General features: G+C 56.9%; 1 protein-coding gene across 2 annotated transcripts in view; it reads left to right on the top strand.

Annotated features, from left to right (window-relative positions):
• The window catches only part of ARHGAP26 (Rho GTPase activating protein 26), a 128,270-nt gene that overhangs the window by 11,693 nt on the left and 92,217 nt on the right, over window positions 1-24,360 (top strand). The window contains exons 2-10 of one of the 2 annotated variants that reach the window (XM_080353169.1): window positions 7,349-7,444; window positions 8,201-8,262; window positions 8,811-8,882; window positions 10,054-10,155; window positions 12,973-13,083; window positions 13,886-13,990; window positions 14,547-14,676; window positions 15,045-15,145; window positions 17,783-17,877. In XM_080353169.1, the coding sequence (XP_080209295.1) occupies window positions 7,349-7,444; window positions 8,201-8,262; window positions 8,811-8,882; window positions 10,054-10,155; window positions 12,973-13,083; window positions 13,886-13,990; window positions 14,547-14,676; window positions 15,045-15,145; window positions 17,783-17,877 (874 nt within the window). The remainder of the gene's footprint in view (window positions 1-7,348; window positions 7,445-8,200; window positions 8,263-8,810; window positions 8,883-10,053; window positions 10,156-12,972; window positions 13,084-13,885; window positions 13,991-14,546; window positions 14,677-15,044; window positions 15,146-17,782; window positions 17,878-24,360) is intronic. The other variant, XM_080353170.1, reaches the window with a different exon arrangement.

Below are 24,360 nucleotides of genomic sequence, written 5' to 3'. Positions count from 1 at the left end.
AGTGAGGACCACTTCGTTAACTGCTTCGTTAACAGCTTCGTTAACCCATCCCTGCTGCCTTGGCCAGTTACTTTCCTGCTCGTGGCGCGGGGATGGGGGAGCAGGCAGAGCCGTTCGCACACTCCCGATTTCTGAAGAGTCTCAGCCACCGTGAGATAAAGATTGGAGTCATGGGAGCTGCTGTTCAGGTTTCGCTGTAATAGGAAGTGAAGGGCAAGTGCGATGATAAGCTGCACAGGGAGGATGGAGAGCGGTGCTGAGATCCTGCTCGAAGCACCTGCGGCCGGCGTCTCTGCACCAGGCAAGTGTCCAGCAGCTGGGAAAGGTCAGGGCTGGATCCAGGTCAGAGTTAGAGCTGCCTCTGTTTCCCTGGGCACGACCTGCCCTGCGGTGCGCAGGGGACGGGCAGCGCTGCCAGCAGACCCTGCTGGTCCCCAGCGCCTGCGGCCGCTGCGGGCCAGGGTCACCCTGCGTGAAACCTCCTCTGTCTGTCTGGAAATCCAACCACCTCTCCGGGAGACCTGCCGGTCCCTCTGGCTTTGTTTCCCTTTGATTTTCAGTGCCTTTCATCGGACATCTCGGAAGCTTTGCAAAAGTGCCCCGGCCTGGCAAGGCTCCCAAGATAACTCCAAACATGATTGATTTGGGGGCGGCAGGAGGACGTGGCCGCGGTGCCGGGCTGGTGGGATGATTTTAGGCAGTCCTTCCGGGGGCTAACCACTCCTTTCATGAAGCACAGAACTTTTATCTCTTAAAATCCCATGGATATAATTCATGTCTTCAGCGTGTTACTCAAATCTGATCTGCTATTTGAGCCCAGTCAATAGTCCCATTCATCCTACAATGGGTTCTCTGTCCCTCTGGCAAACATTTTGCCGTACGGGTGTGCGAAGCGAGGCGCACGGGGCCGCCGGCTGGGCAGCAGCACGCCGAGCACTGACGGTGGCACCTCCTGGATCTTCGATCTTGGGGCCATCTTGGACAGATCATTCAATTTTTCTTGTGCTTTTGCACATCCGAGCGGTTCCGGGTTTGTCCCTCGAAGCCTAGTTTGTAGGGTACGTATATTTGTAAAATTTCCATGGTAAGGTGCAGCTTTGGGATTCGGGGAGGTGGGATTTGTCGTCCCCGCATGTGCCGGTGAGATCAGGCTTGGTGCTGTGTTTTCTAAAGGCTGTTGTGGGTGGTAAAGGCTCCGAAATGGGGCCTGTGGCACCCCAGACCTTATCTCCGGCACGTGCCGAGCCCGGGCAGCCTTTCCGCGGGGTTTTGCGCACAAATCCGATGGCAGAAGCTGCTGCCGGAGGTAGGGTAGTCTCTGCTTGTCTGGTTTTGTGTATTTACTCAAATGATGAATCAGAGGAGGAACCTGCCAGCAGCCGCAGTCCCATCTTAAATCACTGATTAACTCCAACCACCCGCTGGAGAAGTTATTTAATAAACAAGTCGTTGCTAATTACGTGTGAAAGCAGGCTGGGGATGGGCCGGGTCCAGAGCACCGTGGCGTCTCGCGGGAGCGGGGCTTTGGCTGACCTCTGTGGGAATACATAGAGAGAGAGGATTTAAACCTTTTTGGAACAAATGAGGCATTGAGCGGTGCTGCCCCGGCGCTTCGTGCTGACCCCAGCAGTGCATGGGCCGGCTCCGTTTGGGGCTGAACTTTGATGCTGGTGGCTGCAAACAGTGATTTGGAGGCACGAGACGCTCATTGCTGGATTCTGCATGACCTGTAGAGCAGAGAGCTTGTCTGTCTGTGGGCTGGATGTGCTCAGCCGTTCCCAGCTCCGACCTTTCCCAAACCCCATCCCAGGCATCCCTGAGCACCGTGGGCCATTGCGTGACCCCACGTGGCTTCGCTCCGGCATTGTGCCCAAAGCCGCGCTTTGCCAGGCGGTCGCCGGCAGCGGGTGCTCGCTGCAGGGACAGACACCATATTGCTGCTTTTTAAGCACCCTTGGCGGGCTGTAATCCGGTTGTTTTGGCCGCTGATTAGAGCGGCTGTTCCCCGGATTACCCGTCCCGGCTGCTCGGTGCCGGCTGCCGCGGCTGGGGAGCTGTGGACGGGGGGGCAGATCTGCCTCCCCTGGGCTCCTGCATCTGGGCTGTTTCACAGGACAGATCCCCGGCTGGATCCTGCGCTGGTGTGGGCAGAGGAGCCCCCTGAACCCGAGGTGGTGGTGGAGGTGACCCAGACCCTGCAGAGACCCTGCGGGGAGCGTGGGGTGAGGAGCTGCCCCTCGCTGCCCCTGTCCTGCTGCAGTTCCCCATCCCCTCCCCGTGCTGGCAGCAGCACGGCTCGTGTGCCGGCCTTGTGGCCAGTATACCGGATTCATGGCTTATATGCTGGGCTTGCGGCTCATGTACTGGGCTGATGGCTGACATACCAGATTCATGGCTTATATGCTGGGCTTGTGACTGGCACACCTGACTCAGGGCTTGCACGCCGGGCTTGTGGTTCTCATGCTGGGCTCGTGGCTTACATGTCAGGCTTGTGGCTGGCACACCGGGCTTGTGGCTGGCATACCAGATTTGTGAATCACATGCCAGGTTTGTGGCTTGCATGCCAGGCTGATGGCTTCCGTGCTGGACTTGTGGCTTGCATACCAGGCTTGTGGTCCTCATACTGGGCTCACAGCTTGCACACCAGGCTGCTGGTTTGCACGCTGGGCTGCTGGCTTGCACGCCGGGTTCATGGTGAGCACACAGCAGCCTGCATGGCACGGCGGGTTTGCCCCGGGGTCAGCCCGTGTCACCCATGTGTCGCGCTGGTCCCTATCCTGGGCGGCTGCCGCGGGTGCTGGTGCAGCAGCGCTGCCCGAAGCTGCGGCTGCGCCCGGGGTGACCGGCCGGGCTGCGGACCAGGAGCTGTGGCTGCGGGCACCTGCACGGCAACACCCCCGCGAACTGTGCGACCGTGCGGGTGCTCCACGGTTTGCGCTGGTGTTTCCACGGGCCTCTGTGTGTGTGCGGTTTGTCCCGCAGCCGCGGCAGGTGACGTCCCATGGCTGTCAGACCTCTCAGGTGTGCAGTGTCTGCTGTGTGCAGATCCCAAGGCGTTTTGCAGGCCCCGAGGCTTCACCTCCGCTGTCCCGGCAGACGGGACCCGGCATTTTCTGCGAGGGGAGCTGTGGTGCAGCGGACCAAAGCGGCTTGTCCGTGTGTCGGCCCCGGTGAGCGCCGGAGCCAGCCCGGCGCCTGTGGCACACGCTGCCGTGCAGCCAGGAGCCTTTTGCACACCCCTGGGCACACGCGCAGGAAGGACGGCTGGGGGGATATCCTTCAAAAACAGCCAGAAGCTGGACCATGAAGTAGATGCAGGTTTTTGAGAGAAGCTTTAAGGAGCTTGTCGAGCCCACGATGGGGGAGCTGGTGGCCTCTGTCCTTGCAGTTGCCACTGGGAGAGTGGTCACCTCCCCAGCGAGGGGCTGGGACCCGCTTGGGGCGGCGGGGGCTGGTTTGGGGGGCCAGGCAGTGCTGGCGCGGGGAGGGGACGCGCTCCAGCCCTGCTGGGGACCCTCCTGTCCCTCTCTGGGACTGGCGGGGACGTGCAGCCCGAGCCCACGTTCCCTGCCGCGGGGGAAGGAAGGGGCAGGAGTCTTGGTTCCTGTTGTCCAGTTGAGCATTAAATATAGGCTATTAAGCAATTTTGTTTGCAGGAAGTGTAGAAATACCGCTCTGTGTGAGCACAACCTCAGTCAGACACCGAGAAGGCTGGAACTTGCCTTGCAGCGTGCAACCGGCCTCAGCAGCATCCTCCGCGTTCCCCTCCGTGGCAGCGTTAACCCTTCGCTCCCGGACTCAGCGGAGGGTTTGTCCTTCACCTGAGCTGCCCACAGCGTCCTGCTGCTCTTGCTGCTGTCCCAGCCGCCCTGATAATGCAGCTGAGCCAGAGCTTCTTTTGCTTTTTCCCAGCTTAAATAACAAGCTGGCTGCAAAGTCAGCTTTGGGAGAGCCCCACTCCCTGAACCAGCAGTTTGACTTGTTCTCTGGCCAACCTGGTCTTCCCAGTGCGGGACTGCACTCTCTGGTGGGCGACAGGGCCGGGCAGGAGGGGACATGTGTCTCATTTTGACGGGCTGCGGTTCCCCTCCGTGTCGCCCGTGGTCCTGTTTCCAGCTGTCCTTCCCAGCGGGGGAGGCGTCCGGGCAGAGAGGCTGCAATCTCTTCTTAGCGCCTTGTACATTTTGATTTAAGGGAAAAGCTCCCTGCCGTACATCTGCTCTGGCTTTCAGGTGTCAGCACACTGTAACCTCTGTGGTCCCTTTGAGACCCGCGCCTGGGGATCCCGGCTGCGGACCCGACTGGGACGGGGCTGTATGTGTGGACGAGGATTGTGAAATGATGATGTCTTCCTCTTAGAAACAGCCTTTTTCAATAGTTCCAAATTCCTTTGGAAGGGTTTTTTTTATGTAAAAAGCAACCACTTCAGTCTTGTTGCAGTAATAGTAACGACTTCCCAGAAGGAAGATTGAACTCTCTGTAGCAGAGGAGGAGGAGGAGGAGGAGGGATGCTGGGGTGATGACAGAGGGAGCACGAGGTGCTCCTGTGCTGCTGATCCCCTGCAGGGCTGCTGGGGGCTGGAGTGACATCCTGGGGTGACCTCGGCTTCAGCCACGTTTGGAGGGAGCGCTGGTGCTGGGATAAGAACTGCAGGGAGATGTGGGGTATGGGGAGATGTGGGGTACTGGGGAGACGTGGTACCCCTGCCATCTGCAAGGGCACATCTCCTTCCATGTCACTTGTCCCCGCCCTGTGCAGTTTTCTGCCCCACTGCACTCGGTTTGGGTCATGAACGCTCTTCCAGGGTGGGAAGGTGTTTGGGAAGGGGAGCGCCGCTGGGCTGCCCCCTAAACGGTTGAACGGGTGACCCTGTATCACAGTAACGAGCTGATACACCACTTTTAAAAGAGCATTTTATTTAGATTATTGGTTGCTGTAGCTACACAGCTGGACCGCTGGCGTGCGGGGTGTGTGCCTGTTTTCTGTCAAGTGGGCTTCCCCGAAGGGATGTCGGTCCCTGCCAGCGCGGGGGTGGGAACGGCAGCCGCGGGAGGTGACGTGAGGAGTGGGACTGCGCTGGGACCCCCGCGGGGGGGAGCGAGCCGGGGCCGTGGGGCTGCGGGGCAGGACAGTCCCAGGTGGGAGCAGAGGGGACACGGGCACGGCAGCTGTGGCTGTTTAGCGCAATATAAATTGGCCAGAGAGGGTAATTCAGGTGACTCCCCGCACACTGTGATGTACTGGGCAGAGGCCCCGGCTGCCCTGGCACACACCCGGGTGCTGCCTTGCAGGGGGCACAGAGCTCTGCTTTGCTGCTGCTTGGCTGGTCCCTTCTCCTGTGGATTTGTCGGATCCTGGGTGCAGGTGGCTGCAGCCCGGGGGTGCCAGGGGCCACTGCTCGCCCTCCCGGCGCATTGGCAGCTCATGCTGGGCTGTGTTCTCCTCCTGGGATATCTCTCCAGACGTGGCACCATCCGTGCTGCCCCGGGAGACGTGCAGAGCGCGGTGCTGCAGCCGCGAGGTGCGACGGGCACGGGTTCGGGGGCTGCAGCTGCCAGTGTGGGTCAGGGCACCCCGGGCTGGCAGCCGCCACGTGTCCCCACGGGCACATCGCAGCCCTGGTGCCCCTGCTGGCACCTGCTCGTCCCCGGGTCCATCCCGGCCATCCCTGCTCCTCCCCGTCAGGACCACCGTCCGGATGTCTGCCCCCCCAGGCTGCTTGTGTTGCATTTTTCTGGCATTGTGGTGGTTTTCGCCGATGTTGCAGTCGACTGATGAATCCAGCCGGAGAACTTGGAAGCAGAACTTTCACAGCCTGTGACTCATGTGCAGGGTTTGGGTGGTTTTACTCACGCGCAAGAGGAAACAGAAGTTTCTATCGAGCCTGCGTAGGATTTTGGGCTTGCTCATCCACAGCCCTGGGGAAGAAGAAGCCCGAGGAGCTGAGCGGAGGGGCCGCCCTGCACCCCTGCGGGCGCAGCTGGGACCTTTGGCTGCTTCCACTGCAGGAGTTGCTCCCCAACACACAGATGAGAAGCTCAGGCTTTTAGGAAAATGGGATGCTGTGCCAGGGAGGGCTCACATTGGATATTAGGAAACGTTTCTTCCCCAAAGGGCTGTGGGGCATTGGAACAGGCTGCCCAAGGCAGTGCTGAGTCACCATCCCCGGAGGGCTGGACAGACGGACATGAGGTTCTCAGGACATGGGGCAGTGCTAGAGTTAGGTTATGGTTGGACTCCATGATCTTAAGGGTCTCTTCCAACTGAAATGATTCTGTGACTCTATTCTATGAGCGGTTGGATGGCACAGGGAGGATGAGGGGGTCCCTCGTGCTGGCTCCTCGCTTGCCCCCAGATGTGAGCATGGGAGCCCCTCTCTCTTTTTCTGGCGGAGCCTGCCACTAATTTTAGCATCTGCTTTGTCCCTGCGACTTGGCCGCGTGGTTCAGCGGTGGCTGCCAGCGCTCCTTTATCGCTGTCGCACCAGGAATTATCTCCTTCTCCCCTGCCTCCCCCTCGCCGGCCGTTGCTGGTGGTCAGCTGGGAGCTGCGGGAGAGGAAATGGCTCCTTAAGTCATTAACGTTATTAATGTCATTAGCGTCATCTGTGTTATGGTTCCAGAGGAGGCAGGAGGCCAGCGGCTCTGGGGACGGGGTAAGGACCCGAACCCTGGTGCTGCCCGGCGGGAAGGGGCTGTCCTGGCATGTGAAGTCAGCGGGGACTGAGCCGTGTCAGGATTAGCCCCGGGGCTCTGAGCAGAGACACTCGGAGAGCAGCTTTAATGCTTCAAGAAACATTTAAATTCTCTTATCCCATGGGAAAAGCAAAACACTTGAATTCCTTTGCGGTTATCTTCTGACACTTGGTGTCCAAGAGGAGGAAACAGCCTTTGTGTGCACACGCGTGTTTCCCACCTGAAACACTGGAAATAAAACACCGATTTTTTTGATTTTCACTGAAGAAACGCACAGGGAAATTAACATTTTCTCTTCCTAATGCCGTCTGTGTGCCCGCAGTCCCTTGCGATGCTCAAGTACGAGTTCGGTGTGAGCCGTGCATGTGTTTGCGTGTGCAGGGGGACGGGGCCGGCCCCAAAAGCCAGTCCTGGATCCGCTCAGGTCACTGCAAGTAAGAACTTAATAGGATGGAGATCTCGGAGAGAATCTGCAGCTTGGAGAGCAATAAACCTCCGCGCTACCACCCATGCTGGTCCTTCCTGCAGCAGGCTGGTGGGGGTCCCGTCGGACGAGTCTCTCCACGGGACTGGCCGGGCTCGCGCCTCTGCCCGCACTGTGATGTCTGTGGGCTCTTTCCTGCTCTAACGTGTGTTTTCCCCTCTCTTGCAGACCTGTCGGCGGCCAAGCGCAAGTTCGCGGACTCCCTCAACGAGTTTAAATTCCGCTGCATCGGCGACGCCGAAACGGATGACGAGATCTGCATTGGTGAGTCCCGGCACTGTCCCCGCGCAGCCCGGGGGCCGCGCTCTAGAGCCCCGAGCTCAGCGGGACGTGGGGGGCAAACCTGCACCAGGACGCCAAGGGGCCCGGGAGTTTGGGTGCTTCCCTGCTCCCTGGAAATGGCAAATTTCTCCTGGTTCTACATCACAAAGACTTCCCAAAGAAATTAGTGGTTGCTTTTTGGCCTAAATCTGGCCCTGCCAGATGGGAAGGGAAGAAGGTTGCCTGTACCTGAGACCTAGACACCTGAAATCGGGATTGCCCAGCCCTTTCGCATGGGCGAGCAGGGGTCTGGAGAGGCAGTTGTGCTTCACATTATCCCACTTCTGCCCCAGCTGAACTTTTAGAGCTTATTGTGCACATCGTCTGGAGCCAGGAGAGCAAATGAGCTTTAGCCCTGATTTAACTTTTGTGCCCAGTCTCTCAGCAAAAATAGCTTTCTCATCCCCTTCCCTCGCTCTGATACGCGCTGGTGAGCGGCCCCTCGTGCGCTGAGCCCGGCCGGTGCTGAGCCGGGGCCGGTGGGGAGCGGGCTGTGGGGTCCGAGGCGAGGTGGGAACGTGGTGCTGGGGGTGCGCTGCCGTTGGTTGCTTTTGTAGGCAGCTGGAAGCCGTTCTGCAGAGAGCAAGGATGACAGAAAACCCCAAGCAGCCAGTCCCCCCAGACACAAACAAAAAATCCCTGTTCAGTCTAAAAATAAAACGTTGTGAAATGCTGACTGTGGGGGTGTGTCGCTTCCAGCCAAGTCTCTGCAGGAGTTCGCCACGGTGCTGCGCAACCTGGAGGACGAGCGGATGCGCATGGTACGGCTCCAGCTGGCGGGGGTGCTGGCACCGGCGGTGGGCGGTTTGGCACCTGTGGTGGGCGGTTTGGCACCTGTGGCACCATGACCTGCAGTGGCTGCGAGCCCCGGTGCCCCTTCCCTTGGCCGGCAGAGCCGCAGGGGAGAGCAAAGGGTGGGCAGGGTGACCTTGGTGGGAGGACACGCTTGAAGGGCATCAGTAATGGTGTCTGGCTGGTGGGACCCGTTGGGGTTAGGAGCAGGTTTAGTATAAACCCCTCAGCCTCCCCTGGGTGCTCAGCCAGTGCCAAGCTGGGGAGGGGGTTGCAGGGGGTTGTCCTGGGGTTGCAGGGGGTTGTCCTGGGGTTGCAGGGGGTTGTCCTGGGGTTGCAGGGGGGTGTTCCTGGGTTGCAGGGGGGTGTGCTGGGGTTGCAGGGGGGTGTGCTGGGGTTGCAGGGAGGTGTGCTGGGGTTGCAGGGGATTGTCCCGGGCTGCAGGAGGTTTTTTGCGGGAAAGCCTGTGCGGCACCTGGGGTGTCCTGTGCTGAGCTGTGCCGGCCTCTGCCCGCAGATCGAGAACGCCAGCGAGGTGCTGATCACGCCGCTGGAGAAGTTTCGCAAGGAGCAGATCGGGGCTGCTAAGGTAGGCTGCTGCTGCTGCCACCTCTGCCCCTGCTCGGAGCAGAGCCCTGAGCTGTGTGGCTGTGGCTGGGACCCAGCACGCTGCAGGGATGCAGACGGCACAATCCAGCTCCTGGGAAAGTGCCTCAATGTTCCAAATTCACCTACAACCAAGTAACATGCCAAGGGCCAAAAATCACATGCCAGTTGACATGAACTTCTTTTTGTCTTCCTCCAAACTAGAATTAGTATTTTCTTAGAGGGGTTCCCAGTTGCCTGAGCCCCCCAGTCTGCACCCTCCACCCCAGCATGTTGCTGGGTGGCTAAGGGGGAATTTGGATGGATTTGGGCAGGACGGGTGAGCCCAGGGAAGCGCTGGTGTGGTGAGGGCAGCTCTGAGACAGCCTGGCCCCCCTTTCTTTCCTGCCTTTGTTCTGAAATTTAAGCCACTGTCGGCAGCTCTGCTGTTGTTATAACAACTTGCTGCTGCCTGCAAGAAGCTCATGCCGGCGCGGCGGGGCCGGTGTGCGTGGCGGCGGTGTGCGTGGCGGCGGTGTGCGTGGCGGCGGTGTGCGTGGCGGCAGTGTGCGTGGCAGCAGTGTGCCAGCTCCCCGGCCAGGCCGTGCTGGTTTGTGCAGCTGAAAAAAGAGACAAAACGGGGTGTTTCAGAAAGGAGCCCTTTATTAGCAGGTGTTAGTGGTGGTTTCGCACTGGTGTGCCAGGGTGGCGAGGCTGGGATGAGAGGTGCAGAAGAAAAGTTGAGGTCGACATCCTTCTTTATGCTTCTGCCACAAGCAGCCAAATTACTCTCTCATCGTCCCAAGTGACAGAGGATAAACCATCGTGGGTGGCGGGGTGGAATGTGAAGTTGTGACGATGTGCTGGTTCATAAGCACCTTCCTCGCTGTGTTTGTCTTTGGTCCAGCCCTGGAACTGGATGTTTTGCTGAGCCTTGGGCTCTGGCAATTGAGGAGGGGCTGCCCAAAGTCTTGGGTATGGGCAGCATGAGCCATTTTCCTGTAGCTGCCCGATGCTCATGGGCAAAAGCAGCTTCACCCGCTTCCAGCCGATGCCCCTTGGCCTTGGTCCCGTCCAGCGGGGCCCGCAGCGCAGTGCCGCAAGGATTCCCTGGATCCTCGTGGCTGCCCCTGTGCCCTTGTGCTCAGCATCGCACTTTTTGTTCTGTTTTGTAGGACGCCAAAAAAAAGTATGACAAGGAGACGGAGAAGTATTGTGGAGTGCTAGAAAAGCACTTGAACTTGTCTTCTAAGAAGAAGGAATCCCAGCTTCAGGAGGTGAGAGCAACCTCTGGTTTTCCGTGTCTAGCAGTAACTGCGGTGAGCTTTTTGAATGCTTACGTAGCTTACAGCCAGGAGAACCAATGCTATAAACTTTATCTCCTTTTGGCTGCCAGTGGCGGGTTTTTCCCCTCTTCCTCTAATCAAAGGGGACGGAGTTGTTTTGGTGAGTAAATCAGAGAGCTCCCAAAACGGATAGCAATCAAAAAGGAGAGAGAGTTTATAATTAAAGAGCGTACCAGCAAGGAACTGGTTCTGCTGCAGGCTCCCTGTGTGCCAGCGCAAATCACGGGTGTCTTCAGTTTCCGTCTCTGGAAGCGGCTGCGCTGGCTCTGGGCTCTGCGGGGGCGGCGGGCAGGCTCGGTGCTTTGGGGGCGCTGCAGGAGCCGCTCGCTGACCGGGGCTGTAGCGAGCAGCTGTGCCAGGTGCCCCTGGGTGAGTGCGCTGAGGCTGGAGCCACTTCTTCCAAGTCTGGAATTCCCTGCGCTGCAGGTCCGTGCTGTGGGGTGACGCTGGTGTGGCACCGAGCCGTTCTGGGGGACCTGCTGGGCACTGGGGTGGCTCAGGTGGGGCTGCGGTGCCCAGCAGAGCCGGGGACGTGGGAGCCGGTGCATCTGTGGCACAAATAATCATCTTCCACCAAACGAGGACTGCAGAGAGCTGAGAATCTGGGTTGATAGGTGTTGGGCATAACTTGCCATGTGGAAGCACGTGTACATCCCAGAAGACAGAGTCCCATTCGCATGGCTTTTAAATAACCCTTTAAACGTCTGTTTTAGCTGGTGTTTGAAATACTGTCCTGAGACACAAGAGTGGAAGGATTTCTTTCAGGGGAAGGAAGGAGCCACTTGTGGCTCTCAGGGTTGCAACAGTGACTTTTAGAGGTGTGATCCTGTGCCTTGGCCAGAGGACGGCCCTGTGGGGCCTGCAGGGTATGGGATGCGGTGCAGGGTGTGGGATGTGGTGCGGGATGTGGGATGGGATGCGGTGCAGATACAGGCAGTGGCTGGGTGTGGGATGCGGTGCAGGATGTGGTGCGGGATGCAGCGTGGGATGCGGGATGCGGTGCAGGATGCGGTGCGGGATGCAGCGTGGGATGCGGGATGCAGTGCAGGATGCAGCACAGTGCGTGCTGTGATTCTGTGATTCTGTTTGCTGGTGCCATCTGCTGGCGTCTTCCAGCTCAACCGGTGAGTCTGTCCGTTGCCGGGACTCCAGAGGAGTCCAGAGCCGGCAGCGCCTGCTCCAGGTTCAGCTCTTGGGGCTCTTCCTGCCAGGCACTGGGAAACATCTGTTGGTTTTGGGGGCTCAGGCCCCACTGAGGAGCAAGTGCCTTTGGACCAGCGGTCCAGTGTGTACCTGTGAGCCGCGGATGTGGTATTCAGCGGCGTGTGGAGCACGGGTCCCATCCCTGGGGCTGCTGCGCGGTCCTGCCAGCGCGGGGGCTCCATGGCGGGGGCTGCGCCGCGCCAGCTGTGTGCCAGCAGGGAATGGTGGATGGCAGGGCTTTAGGAAAGCCAGCACCACCCGTTTGTGAGCAGTCTGAAGCTCCACGAGACGCCTCGATGTCCTGAGACATGCGGGTTGTGTCTGGGAGATTTGGTGGTTCATATTGTATTTCCTGACCTCCTCTTGCTGTCCACAGCTGGATGGTGATAGCGGCCAGATGTGCAACGGCTGCAGCACGGTGGGAGAGGAGGAAACCATGGGAATTCTCTGCTGCTTTGGCTGTTAACCAATTAAATTACACACAGAGTGTAATCTGCCATTTAATTCCTGGCAAAGTTATTTGATTGCATCATATTTTCTGCTTTGCAGAACTGGGTTTGCTAAATACCTCGGACTGCGCACCATGGGCACGGAGCGCGAGCGCTGGCGGCAGGTCACGGGGAAGACGGGCCGTTTCGCGGCTGCGTCACGCAGGGAGTCGGGAATGAGCTGCCGCTCAGGTGCCGGGTGTTTGCCAGCTGGGTTTTGCAGAGCGCGGAGCGGCCGTGTGTCCAGCCCTGGTGGGGCGTGTGGAACGACGGATCCTCCTGCAGCTCCGGCTCTGCCCGGGCACAGCGAGGGTCACGCTGGCGGGGGCGCCTCGGCGGGACGGAGGGGTTTGCCTCCTGTTGAGCAATGGCTTCGTGGCGGTTTGTGCTGCGGCCGAGGCTCTTGGACCAGGGTTCACCGGAGCTGAGCTCAGAGCGGTGCTGGGTCACCCCGAGCGACCTCCCCGTGGGCGCCGCTGGCATCGGTGACAGCCCGGGTTGCTCTACACCCAGTGTCACTTGCAGACACGGCAGCGGCTCTGCTCCATCTGTGTTTCCAGGCTATTTTTACTCACTGGCATTGGGGCAAATCCCACTTTTTGCTCACTTGGGCTTTATCTTCCGAGCAGAGGGGGCTTGCTGTCTGCTGACCCCCAAGGTGACACGCTCGCTGGAGAAGGGGACGGGCTGCGTGTTGCCCGGGATGCTCTGGGCCGTCTCCCACTGCGGCGCTTTCCAGAAAGCAGAGAATTGCCTTTTATTGTCAAGTATGCAGCGACTTCTCATTTTTCTCGCTTCTAATGCGTACATTTCTACACAGCTGTCAAGGAGGTGAGAACATGAGTCATTTTTCAGCTGAAGAAAGAGCCTGTTCATGTGAATTAGGTTTATATTTAATCACTGTGCCATCTGTCCGGCTCTGGACCAAGGTCTGAAGCTGGATTTGTTCCGCACGGACACGTTCCCATTAGATGCAGGTGTCCTGTGGTGCCGAGGCCAAGCGCTCCCTGTCCGTAGTAACTCCAGATTTCCCCTTTAATCTCCCTGGCACTTGCAGGCAGACAGCCAGGTGGACCTGGTTCGGCAGCATTTCTACGAAGTCTCCCTGGAGTATGTCTTCAAGGTGCAAGAGGTCCAGGAGAGGAAGATGTTTGAGTTCGTGGAACCTGTAAGTGAGGGCTTAAAGCCGCCTCAGCCTCCAAAAAACGAGGGATTGCGGGGAGAAGCGGGAGCTCGGGGGGAGCGGGGTGGCCGGGGGCTCCAGCCTCACCCCACAGCCCCTGCTCAGGGGCAGAAAGCGCCCATGAGAGCCTCGGGGCACGGGGCCGTGAACTTGGTGGCCACGTGCACGCTAGAAACACTTCAGATTTTATCGTGCGGCCATCTCTGTCATGATGGGATGGACCGAGGGGCCTGCTGGCAATTAAAGTAAAACAGGCTTGATTGGGGAAAAAAACAAAGTAGAACTGTAGTGCTCACAAGGGAGAAAGAGTGCGGGAGCGGCAGAAACAGGACAGTAAGTTTTCTAAGACCTACTGCTGCTCAGGTGCTCAGTCCTTCATGGCTCCTGGGGGAAGCGCCAGAGCTCCCGGCTCTTTGCAGAGGTGATTCCTGCCGAGTGAGGAGCGACTGGGAGTGGGCAGAGGTGCTGCCTGCGGTCCCTTCCTGCGCCTCCTGGCTCTGCTCGCGGTGACCCCGCAACTTCGGTGATGCGGGCAGGGGGGACAGAGGGGACGAGGGGTCTTGGGCTGGGGGCTCGATTGGCTTTGGGAGAAGGAAGCACAGACTCGGCTCTGGGGTCCGTTCAGAGGAGGGTTTGAAAGCAAAGCGAACAGAGTATCTCCCTGGGGATGGCCAGCAAACCCCGCCGCCCCCGGGGTGTTGCAGGGACACGTCCCCTCGGCAGCGGGTGCTCTGGAAGCAGCTCTGGGTCTCTACTGACCGTCTTGATTCGTTTTACCCCAACACAGCTGCTGGCCTTTCTGCAGGGACTTTTCACCTTCTACCACCACGGCTATGAGCTTGCAAAGGACTTCAGCGATTTCAAAACAGAGCTGACAATCAGCATCCAGAACGTGAGTGTGCCGCGTGCCCGTCACCGTGACGGTCCCGCAGAGCAGAATAACGCGTCCTGATATGTTTTAACGAAGGTTTTGTTCTCGTTTTCTGGTGAGCCATCAAGCAAAGGCTTTGACCGTGCCATTGGAGGCAGATTCTGTTTTGTCGGTGACCCCACGTGGCAGCCGCTCCCTGCGGCACAGCGCAGCCCCGGGCCCCGCTGGCGGGCAGAGCGCGCCGTGTGCCCTGCGGCTTTGGTGGGGGTTTCAAACCAGTCCGCGAGTGTTCCGCGGCGCCGTCCGCTCTGGAGGGGCAGCACTTTGTGCCGTCCCAGGCCCCGGGATGTGGAGCGGAGCCCTTTCTGTTGACACAACTTTTTCACAAAGTCCACAATAGCAACAACTTGCCAATTTTCATAATGTTTTTCTTTTAGCTTAAACACAGGCCCAGGAAGAAAACCTGTCCTCCCCAGGTCCCGTCCCCCAGGAGCCGTGGGGCTCCATCCCTCCTGGCTGCGGAGGGGACCACGCTGGCTCTGTGGGCAGGACAAGGCATTCCTGTTTCTATTTGCAGACGAGAAATCGTTTTGAAGGAACGAGGTCAGAGGTTGAATCTTTGATGAAGAAGATGAAGGAGAATCCTCACGAGCACAAGAACATCAGCCCGTACACGATGGAGGGTTACCTCTACGTGCAGGAGAAACGTAGGTGGCGGGTGGCGGAGCTGCCTGTGCCGGGGGAAGGTGGTTTATCAGGGTCTGGGGCATGAGGGTGAGGTGATGGGGCATGAGGTGATTCAGCAGGGTGCGGAATCCATGGAAGAGAGGGCTGGGTGGGATGGGAAGGTGGGAGCCAGTTCTCCCTGGGAGGGAGAATCACTGCCAGTGCCTGCTCAAAGTCTTTCCCCTGAACAGAAAGGGGTTAATAATGCTTAATCCACTTGCAAAGTCCAAGAAGAACCATAAGTACAGAAATCTGTCACGTGAAATGATTGTTAATCGTAACGGGTTATTAAGGGCTGGGCACGGAAGCTATGCTAGTCCTGGGAATAAAAACTGCGTTTGCTTGTCAGGTCACTTTGGGACGTCCTGGGTGAAGCATTACTGCACCTACCAGCGGGAGTCGAAGCGGATCACGATGGTGCCGTTTGACCAGAAATCTGGAGGCAAAGGGGTGAGTGCCCGTGGGCAGCGGGGCTGCGTCCGGCTCTGTGAGGGGAGCGTGACGGAGCCACCGGCCGCGGCTCCCAGTGCCCAGACAGAACCATTGTCAGCAAGGTGACACAAATGCACATGAAGGGGGACAGGTTCACTCCTGGCTGAGTGGGTGCCACACGGGGAGTTAACTCTGCACCAGTTAAAAGAAAAAGGTGAGAGCAGAGCCCGTTTCCCAGAGGGCAGAGCCCCTTGGCCATGGCTCTGTTCACGCTCCAGCTCCATGTTCCACGCTGTCTGCACACACCTGGCTGTGAGGACAAGTTTGCAGCAGCTGCCGCTGGGCTGACTCTGGGCTTTGTGCCTCTTGTTTTAGGTCTGTCCTTTCTTTACTTGTTGCTGTCATAGAATCATTTCAGTGGAAGAGACCCTCAGGATCATCGAGTCCAAACATAACCCAACTCTGGCACTAACCCATGTCCCTGAGAACCTCATCTAAGTGCCTTTTAAACCCCTCCAGGGATGTGACTCCAGCACTGCCCTGGGCAGCCTGTTCCAATGTCTGACAGCCCTTTCCATGAAGATTTTTTTCCTAATATCCAATCTAAACCTCCTCTGGTGCAACTCGAGGCCATTTCCCCTTGTCCTATCACTTGCTGCTTGGGAGAAGAGACCAGCCCCCTCCATGCTCCAAGCTCCTTTCAGGCAGTTGTAGAGAGCTCTAAGGTCTCCCCTCCATCTTTCATAAAAGCTCAGACCTTCTGTATGTTACTGTCCACCAGATTTCCCTTCTTGATGGCTTCAGAAACCAGTTCCCTTCACATTTTACAGCAATTCTCTCCCTAGCCCTTCTACAGTAAAAGCAAACAGCAGCAGGCTGGTTTTTTTCAGGTTTGAGGGATGTTGTTTTGTTGGTTTTTCTTTAAATTTGTTTCTGTGAAAGTAGAGACTTTTAAAAGCCAAGACGTGCGCAGTGGCATCTTGGTTTCCACTCTCGGTGCTGGGCAGTGGGCTGTGCTGTGCGCTCTGTGCTGTGCGCTCTGTGCTGTGCGCTCTGTGCTGTGCGCTGTGCCCCACGCCCCAGCTCCGCAGGCCCTGCGCCCCCACCCGCTCCAGGCCCTGAGAAGAGAGCTTGTCTGTTATTGTGCTCCTTCCCCAGCGCCGATGACTTGGCCAATGAAGCTGGTTTGTTTTCAAGCCGCAGGGGAGCGTGGAGCTCCCGAGGGCTGAGGAGCTGTGGGGGCCGTGTCCCCCCTGCTCCCAGGGCAGTGCTGGCCCCGCAGGGACCGGGACTTTGCTCCACGGAACAGCAGGAACAATAGACCCCCTGGAGCGTTCCCGGCCCGCGGTTTGCAAACGCTGTCCCCGCGCAGGGAGTGCGCTGGCAGCCCCGCAGGACGCGGCTCTGCTGCCAAAGGGAGCTGCTGCGGGAGGGCAGCTCTTCCAATTAATTTCCTCTTGCCTCGCAGCATCTCCATTATAACTCAGCATTAAAATATCCCAGCCCTGTAATCATCAGCTGCTGGGCTGTTTCATGCGGTCTGTTCCCACTTCATGGTTTCCCCTCTGCCCTGGGGCGCGGGCGCTGCCGGCACAGCGGTGTCACCCTTGGCACACACGGCGGTGTCACCCTTGTCATGCAGGGCAGGAGCCCTGCTCCAATGTGCCGAGGTGCTGCAGGAGACCCATCGCCTGCTCTTTAGCCCTCGTGAGCAGCCCTGGGGCTGTTGGTGGGTTTGGAGCGGGGCCGTTGCCGGGACACCGCGCGGGGAGTGCAACAGGCTGGGAGCAGGATGGTGCTGGGCGGCGGGGCTGGGCTGCAGGAGCCGCTGCCGACCCCGGGAGAAGCCCCACAGGGACCTCTCTCAGTTCCATCTTCCTGTGTATGTCCTGGGTCCCTGAGCGCGTTTCCTGGAAAAGCGGTGATGTCAGGGAACAGGGTGGCCAGCCGGGGTGTCACCAAGAACAGCACAGAGTGCACAGAGAAGTGCCCGTGTCCAGGAACGCGTTCAGAATTCATTTTCTGTCAGGTCAGCCGTGGGTTTTAACAACTGCCGAAGAAGCGTCGGTGCTGGCAGGGGCTGAGCGGGGATTTCCTCCAGCAGAGGCCAGCAGTGCACGCGGATCCGCCGCATCGCTGCTCGCCCTGCGGAAATCCAGCACAACTTGGATGCAGATGCCTGGATGGGAGGATGGTTTTGCCATTGCTTTGTTGTATAATAAACATTTTAAGACATGTTTGCTCCTGTTGAGAGTTCTCGCGTGCAGAACGCTGCCAAAAATGCAGCCTGGAATGAAAATTGACAGCCAGGTCTGGGATGCATTGTTCAGCAGTGGAAAATAAAGCTGACTTTGCCCAAAAGTTGTGGTCCAGCCTCCCTGCCTCTTGGAAATGTGGGTTGTGTGATGCTTAGTGCACAAATTTAATCAAGTGCATTCAGAAAGGAAGGCTCCTCTTGAAAGATTTTGGACTAAACTCTATTGTAAGGGTGAAAAGCCAAGTCCTCGTGTCAGATATGTCTGTATTTCTAGCAGGCTGATACTGCCAAATCCCCCCCGGTTTGCACATGTTTGTTGAAGGCGCAGTGGGTGCTGGGGACAGGCCCAGGGTTGGTGGATTGTCCTCAGCCTCACCTGCGGGTTTGTCTCTTCTCAGGGAGAAGACGAAGCTGTTATCCTCAAGTCTTGCACACGGCGGAAAACTGACTCGATCGAGAAGAGGTTTTGCTTTGATGTGGAAGCCGTGGATCGGTGAGTGCAAGGGCGCAAAGGGACGCGCGTTGGGGTGACACCAGCTGTGTGTGGGGACAGGTGATGCTCCTTGTACTTGGCTTCCCTGGGTAGTTCTCCTGTGGTTTCCGTGTTTCTCCTCTCCTTTATACCCTGTGTGAGTGGAAAGCATTAGCCCATGGAAACACACTTCTCCTTGGTACTTCCAGCCAGGTGCTCTCGATATATTGAGTTAGTGCTTCGGTTTACAAGGTGCTGAGTTTACTCAAGTCTTTCTAACGGTCTTTTAGCACTTCTGCAGCCTCTGGCCACGTAAGGTAAATGGTCCCAAGTCTGGAAATTATGCTGTGTGGTTGTTCTGGCAGGGATGTGATGCCTCGTTCCAGTATTGGGTATGCGTTGGAATAGCTTCAGCTTTAGTGCTGGTGCTGGTCGGCTGCGGGTGGGCGGTAGCGGCAGTCCGGTTTGCACCTCGCAGTGCTCCACCTTCACTTCTTTTTCCCGAAGGACTAAAATGCTTCCTGATGTGATTTAGCACATAGCAGCTGAACCAGATGTATGTGTGGATTCAATCCATAGCACCTAGGAGTGAGAGCCTGTTATTATAACTAATGAGCATCACGCACCACTGACATACATAAACAGGAAAGCCCGGCTGGGGTTGCTCTTCCAAGCGGTGTTAGTCACTGCCTCCCATCTTCCTCGCTGCAGGAGGTTTCCATGGTTTACCAGAGTCACCGGGTGGCTGTGCCCTCCCAGCCGTGCGCCTGCTCCCGTTCCAGCGTCCTCCCCTCCGCGGCCGCGGGAGCGCCCGGGAAACCCGCTGTGCCGGAGAGCGCCGGGATCCCCGCGGTGCCACCGGGCCGGGCTGGGTGCTGGAGCTCTGCCCGCGTTGGCTGAGGGATGAGAAAACCCTGGGGCTGCTCCCGCTCTCCGGAGCTGCACTTTCCTCCAGAAAGCTGCAATAGTTCTGCTGACACAGGGATTTGGGTTTTCTTAATGTGAAAATCAAAATGAAAGCGGGCGGAGGAGAAGCCAGCCACCGCAATCGTTTTCTTGTGCGGCGTGTTCACGGGCAGCTGAACCTTCCCTTGGTGTCTGGAGCCTGCTGGGCACGGGATCAAGAGCCGCTCCAGAAATGTGCCTGCTAAATGTAAATAATGGCGAGGAGTGGCAAAGGCGGGGAAACCTGAGAAATTGCACATTTCTTGTACACGTTCCTGCTGTGCGACGTTGCCTCTGCTCGGGACTTCAGCGAGAGCAGAAAACGTGAAGCAAAAGGCTGTTTTTTCCGCCAAGATGCCAGCAACTCTGCATATTTTTGGTATCAGAATTTGTCATTAGGTGTCTAGAATAATGGTTGTTTCCAGAATAGCAGAACTAAGAGGAGTAGGAGGCAAGAGGTTTTGCCCTGGCCAAAAGAGAGCGTGGTGTGCCTGCCCTGTGTGCCCTTCCCGTGCTGAGCCTCGGGAGACCTGGGCACCCTCGGGGTTCTGGGGACGCTGGCGGTGACCGGGATCGCTGGGATCACCGTCACTCACCCGGCACCCGATGCTTGTCCCGTGTGCCAGAGCGGTGTGCATGGCCGAGCGCTTTCCTCGCCAGTTTGGGGTTATCGGGGGCTGGCAGGGCAGGGTGCCACCCCGCGGCCATTCTGCCGCAGCCGGGGACGCGGCTGGCCGGGAGCTCCCAGCGCGGAGTGCTGGGTCACCTGGGCACTGTGGGGACGAAAACCCGAGTCCTTGTGCAGGATGTCACTGGGCTCGGGCAGCGGGAGTGACGCCTCCGGGGACGTTGCTTCCCATTTCGTGCTGGACGGGACCAGCTCCAGCTCAAGGATCCGAGCACAGGCTAAAGCTTCAGCTTCAGTCGTGGGCTGGTTTTATCATCTTTCTGTTTCTTGGCTTTTTGTTTTGTGTTTTTTTATTGTCTCCACTAATACAGAATTTAGAAACTTGATGTCTTGTTCTGCAGCCCCCCGCAGGAAGTCTGGATGTGATTTGAGCAAACATCCCTGAGATGATTCTCTGTCTCACACGTGTGCTGTGTTTTGACTTACAGCAGTTTTCCACTTTCTTTTCTCCATGCCACTTCTAAATGAAAATTAGACTTGTAAACAACGTCCAGCAAGAGTCAGGTGTCCTGGAACTAGGACGTCCATTCACTCACCTACCCAGGAGAAAACTGTGATGCTCCCAGGGGCCTCAGCTCCGCTGGGTGCCGTGGGGACAATGACAATCTCAGGCTCTCCTAAAGCACATTCAAACATTTTGTGTGTTCTCTGTGCACAGACCGGCTTAGTTACAAGTTTGTTTTATTATAGCGTGACAAGTTGTGTCCATCTTACTAACTGGGCAGGAGGAGGAGGCGGCGCTGGTGGGGCTGGGGCCGGCAGGATAAAACCTGCGTATAATCACGGTTTGGTTGTGTTTCAAATCCCGTGCGAACAGCCACACGCACATGGAAGTACAGAGGAGGAAATTACACTTTCTACTCATTATTTTTCTCTCCTATCGCCATAAAATTTGCATAGCTCCTCATGCTCTGTCTGTACCACCCGGCAGGATGGTCCCAGTGCCGTGTTATGGTCCCAGTGCCATGTTATGGTCCCAGTGCCGTGTTCCGATCGCAGTGCCGTGGTGCTGGCAGCCCAGGGGCGAGGGCCGTGCTGGGGCTCCCGGCTGGTCCTGCCGCCTGGAGGTGGCAGCCTCGGCTGGTTCTTTTCCTCTTATTTTTGTCGGCGCAGAAACGAGCCGCTCGTCAGCGTTGCATTTCGGGAAACTGGTATAGAAGCAACACGGGCGCAGGCTTGGAGCTTTGCAACAACACCCACAGGAGCTGCTGCTTGTTGGAGAGCAAAATAAATTGTTTTTTTCTCCTGTAAAGATGATTCAGCACTACTGAGCTGAAAATCTTGAGCTCGATCTGTTATTACAACATCGCTTCCTTTTCCTATTGTCTGATAAGGAGGTGCTGAAGTTCCCAGCGCTGAGGAGCTGCGGTGCGGGTGTTTGTGAGAGGTCTAAGCAATCCCTAGCACTGCATTTACAAATAGTTCTGATTGTCTCTGTGGGAAGTTAGGAGTATTTTATTGCTTTGTTACAGCAAAATGAGCCACAGAATGATGTTCTAGTGCCTGGCTGCAATACATTCGCCGTGTGATGGATGCTGTGTTTTCCTAGTAATGCTTTTTTTTCTAACTAAACTTATTTGTAGTCTCTGTGCATTAAATCAGTTTTGTAAACAAGGTAAACAGGGCTGACAGCCAGTGTCTACAAAATGAGCCTTAGGAGGAAGAGTGTCTCATGCGGCTGATGACAAAGGCTTTGTAATTTAGGATAATGTAGGTCATTGCTCTGGGCCAGAAGCGAAGTGCTTCTAATACCAGCTGGCTTTTATGGCATTCAGAATTGGGGGTTTTGCTCTCTTAGTCGTTCATAAAGGCAGTAAGGTCTGTGCGTAATGTCACCGCGGTGTGTCCGTGTCCCCGGGGGCTGCGCAGTGGTTGGCGTCGGGGCAGGGAGCTGCCGCACACCTGTCCCAGCGTGTCCCCGGCCAGCTAGGTTCTGCAGGTGTGCCGCTGGCCTTGCTCCCGTCCGCGCTCTGCAGGTCTGCATGGCCCTTTGAGCCCCCGCCGTGCCGATGGCTGCGCCCGCCGTGCCGATGGCTGCGCCCGCCGTGCCGATGGCCACCCCTGCGCCGGCTCTGGCCGGGGCTGCGGACAGCACGTGCTATACAACCTGTACTTGTTCCTCTGCTGGTGTCGCCTTTCCCGTGACCTTTTAAACAAAGCGATTGGCAGGGTTTTCACAGGCAGGCTGGCAACGAGCAGACGAAGCTCGTTTCCCCCACAGCGGCCACGGAGACCCACGCCGGCCCCTGCAGAACGTGCTGGCGGTGGTTGTACTGACAGCGCTTTAAGCTTTACATGGACAAGTGAGACTTTCTGAACTCAAGAACGAAGTCTCCCCCTTATTTACATCTTTTCTCATCTTCGTTTTGAGGCCACATGTGGCTCTGGTGCCTGGACCAGCACGTGGGTCCTGGTTGGGGTCCCAGCGCTGCTCTGCAAACCGCTCCCCATGCTCAGCTCTGCTCGGCCCTCCAGACCGTGTTATTAATCTGCTCTTACGTTTTTTCATTCAGCAGTTTAGATAGTCTCAGCATGATAAGCTGCTCAGGAGTTGAAAGTTCTTATCTGTTTCTATTGCTTTCGTTATTTGTTTGTTTTTCTGGAAGAAGGAAAAGCTATTGGACTTGTCATTTTCTCTGCGCGCTTAGTCATAGCTCCTTCAAACCAGACTGTTTTTCACAAGAGCTGAGATATTGAGAAAATTCAAATTTCCTGTGTGGTCTCATATGGAAAAATCTCTCTAGTTTTTAAATTGCCACATACTGAAAATATACTTTCTTGAGAAGTGTTTACCGTGTTCTACTCTGGTCTCACGCTCCCGCATCCACTCAGTTTAGAAGTGTGTTCCCTCTGATCACAAAATGTCCCTTTCCTCCCCTTGCATCCCAGGAGGTGGCAAAGGCGTTTGGTGGCTGAGGCTGAAATGTATGAGGCAGCGTCTAGCAATGAATCAGCGGGTCCCTTATTTTGTTTGCCACAACGGTTCACGTTGGCGCATCTTGGATGGCGGGTGCAGGAGGTGCCCTGTCCCGCTGGGGCAGCCTGTGTCCGTGGGGATGGGAGCTCCCAACAGCACCGTCTAGCTAAGCTCCAGGATTCAGGATCGTTCATGTGTTGGGTGAGGGAACAAAGACCCGTTTTATTTATCTTTTGGGAAAGGAAGTCAGAGAAGGGCCTTCGCTCTCGCACTGGATAGTTGAGATATCTCTAATCTAACAAGCGCACTTTTGGAAACGGTTGATTTTCAAGGAAAGCCCGTGAAAAGGAGGGTGGCTGCAGCCGGCGAGCCGAGCACGCTGCGTGTTGATAGCAGCACTAGGATGCTGTTGATAGCAGCACTAGGATGCTGTTGATAGCAGCACTAGGATGCTGTGTCGGTGCCAACCGTCATACCTGACTATTGAGCACGTGGTGCCCCGTGGGCATCCTGCAGATAAGTCATGAATGAGGCAGAATGGTGGGGTGCGCAGGAAGCCAGCTCTGCTCAGAAGGTGGTGCAATGGATGCCTTGGCAAGTGAACGCTGTGGGAGGAAACACAGAGCTATTTGCAATGTAAATAGGTTTTTATTGCAGTTTCACAGCCCCTCCCCTCATGCTGTTAAATAAGTTTGGCTTTGAAGTGGAGCCTGAAGAGTTGTTATCTGCTCAAAGGCAGAACAAACATTTTCACGTTATCACCTTCTTGCCCTGTGCTGAGGGAGCCTGGCACGCCAGATACCAGCACCGTCTCAGCACCGTCTCCCCAGGACCTGGTCGCTTTGCTGGGAGCCCGGTGTCAGATTTACCATGAGTGAACAGTTTAAATTTCCTTAGTTTCATGTCTTGGCTAAAGAGATAGAAATCCCAATGTTTCCTTTTCCTATGTCTTTCTAGTTGAGCTCAAGCCCTTTTTGTCTGGGATATCTGTGCCTTCAGCAACAGCTTGCCTTAAACTCAGGCTTAAGCCCTGGCTTACAGGGGGTGCAGCCGAGGCCTCTGGTCACCCATGGCAGAGGCTGCTCCTGCCGTTGGGAAGGATCTGCTGTCGGCCATAGCCGGTGCCACTGCAGCTCCTTGGCTGCCAGGGACAACTCCTGAACCGCTTTGTCTCTGCACAACAAGGAGCTTTGTTCAGTGTTTTGAAAATACATTTGGCGTTGGATGCTGAACGTTTTCTTTCTCAAATGAGGCGATGGTTAAGTGGTTTCCTCTTCCCTTCGAAATGAGTAAACTTGAAAACCACTAAGCTGGTGAGTATTGACTGACTCACCAATGGGATTAGCGGAGATCAAGCACATTATGTCTGGTTTACTTGGGCCCGGGCTGGTTGCAGGGCTGAACGCACGGCTTCCGCTGGCGGAGCAGCGCTGAGCTGCTGGGCTGTTGGCTGGGGAGCGGAGGCGGGAGAAGGGTTAATCCCTCGTTCCTTGCTGGTACGTATCACAGAAGCGACAGACGATGCGCCAAACCCACCGCTACGAGAGCCCCTGTTAATGCTTTATTTTCTGACAGAGGGTTGGCTCTTATTGAGGGACAAATTACTTTTGCAGAGTGTTGTTGCAGCTCACATTCTCCTGCTGAATCGCTTTTGGAACGTGCAAGTTAGAAATTACCCCTCTTGCAAGGCCTTATTGGTTTTTGAGGATTTAGCACTGACAGGAGCCAGCGTGCCGTGCTGAGCGCTGTCTGCAGGCGGGCGGTAATCGCTCCCCCCGGTGCCGCTGCCGCCGGTGACCGCGGGGCTGTGAAGCCCTGAACAGGCTGCCCAGGGCAGCGGCGGAGTCACCATCCCTCAAGGGTTTGAACAGACATGGAGATGAGGTTCTCAGGGACAAGGGTTAGTACTGGAGTTAGGTTATGGTTGGACTCGATGATCCTGAGGGTCTCTTCC

This window comes from Nesoenas mayeri (genome assembly GCF_963082525.1).
Source record: "Nesoenas mayeri genome assembly, chromosome: 14".
Lineage (NCBI taxonomy): Eukaryota > Metazoa > Chordata > Aves > Columbiformes > Columbidae > Nesoenas > Nesoenas mayeri.
The sequence above is the reverse complement of the archived record's forward strand: the minus strand, read 5'-3'. Positions and strand labels throughout refer to the sequence as shown.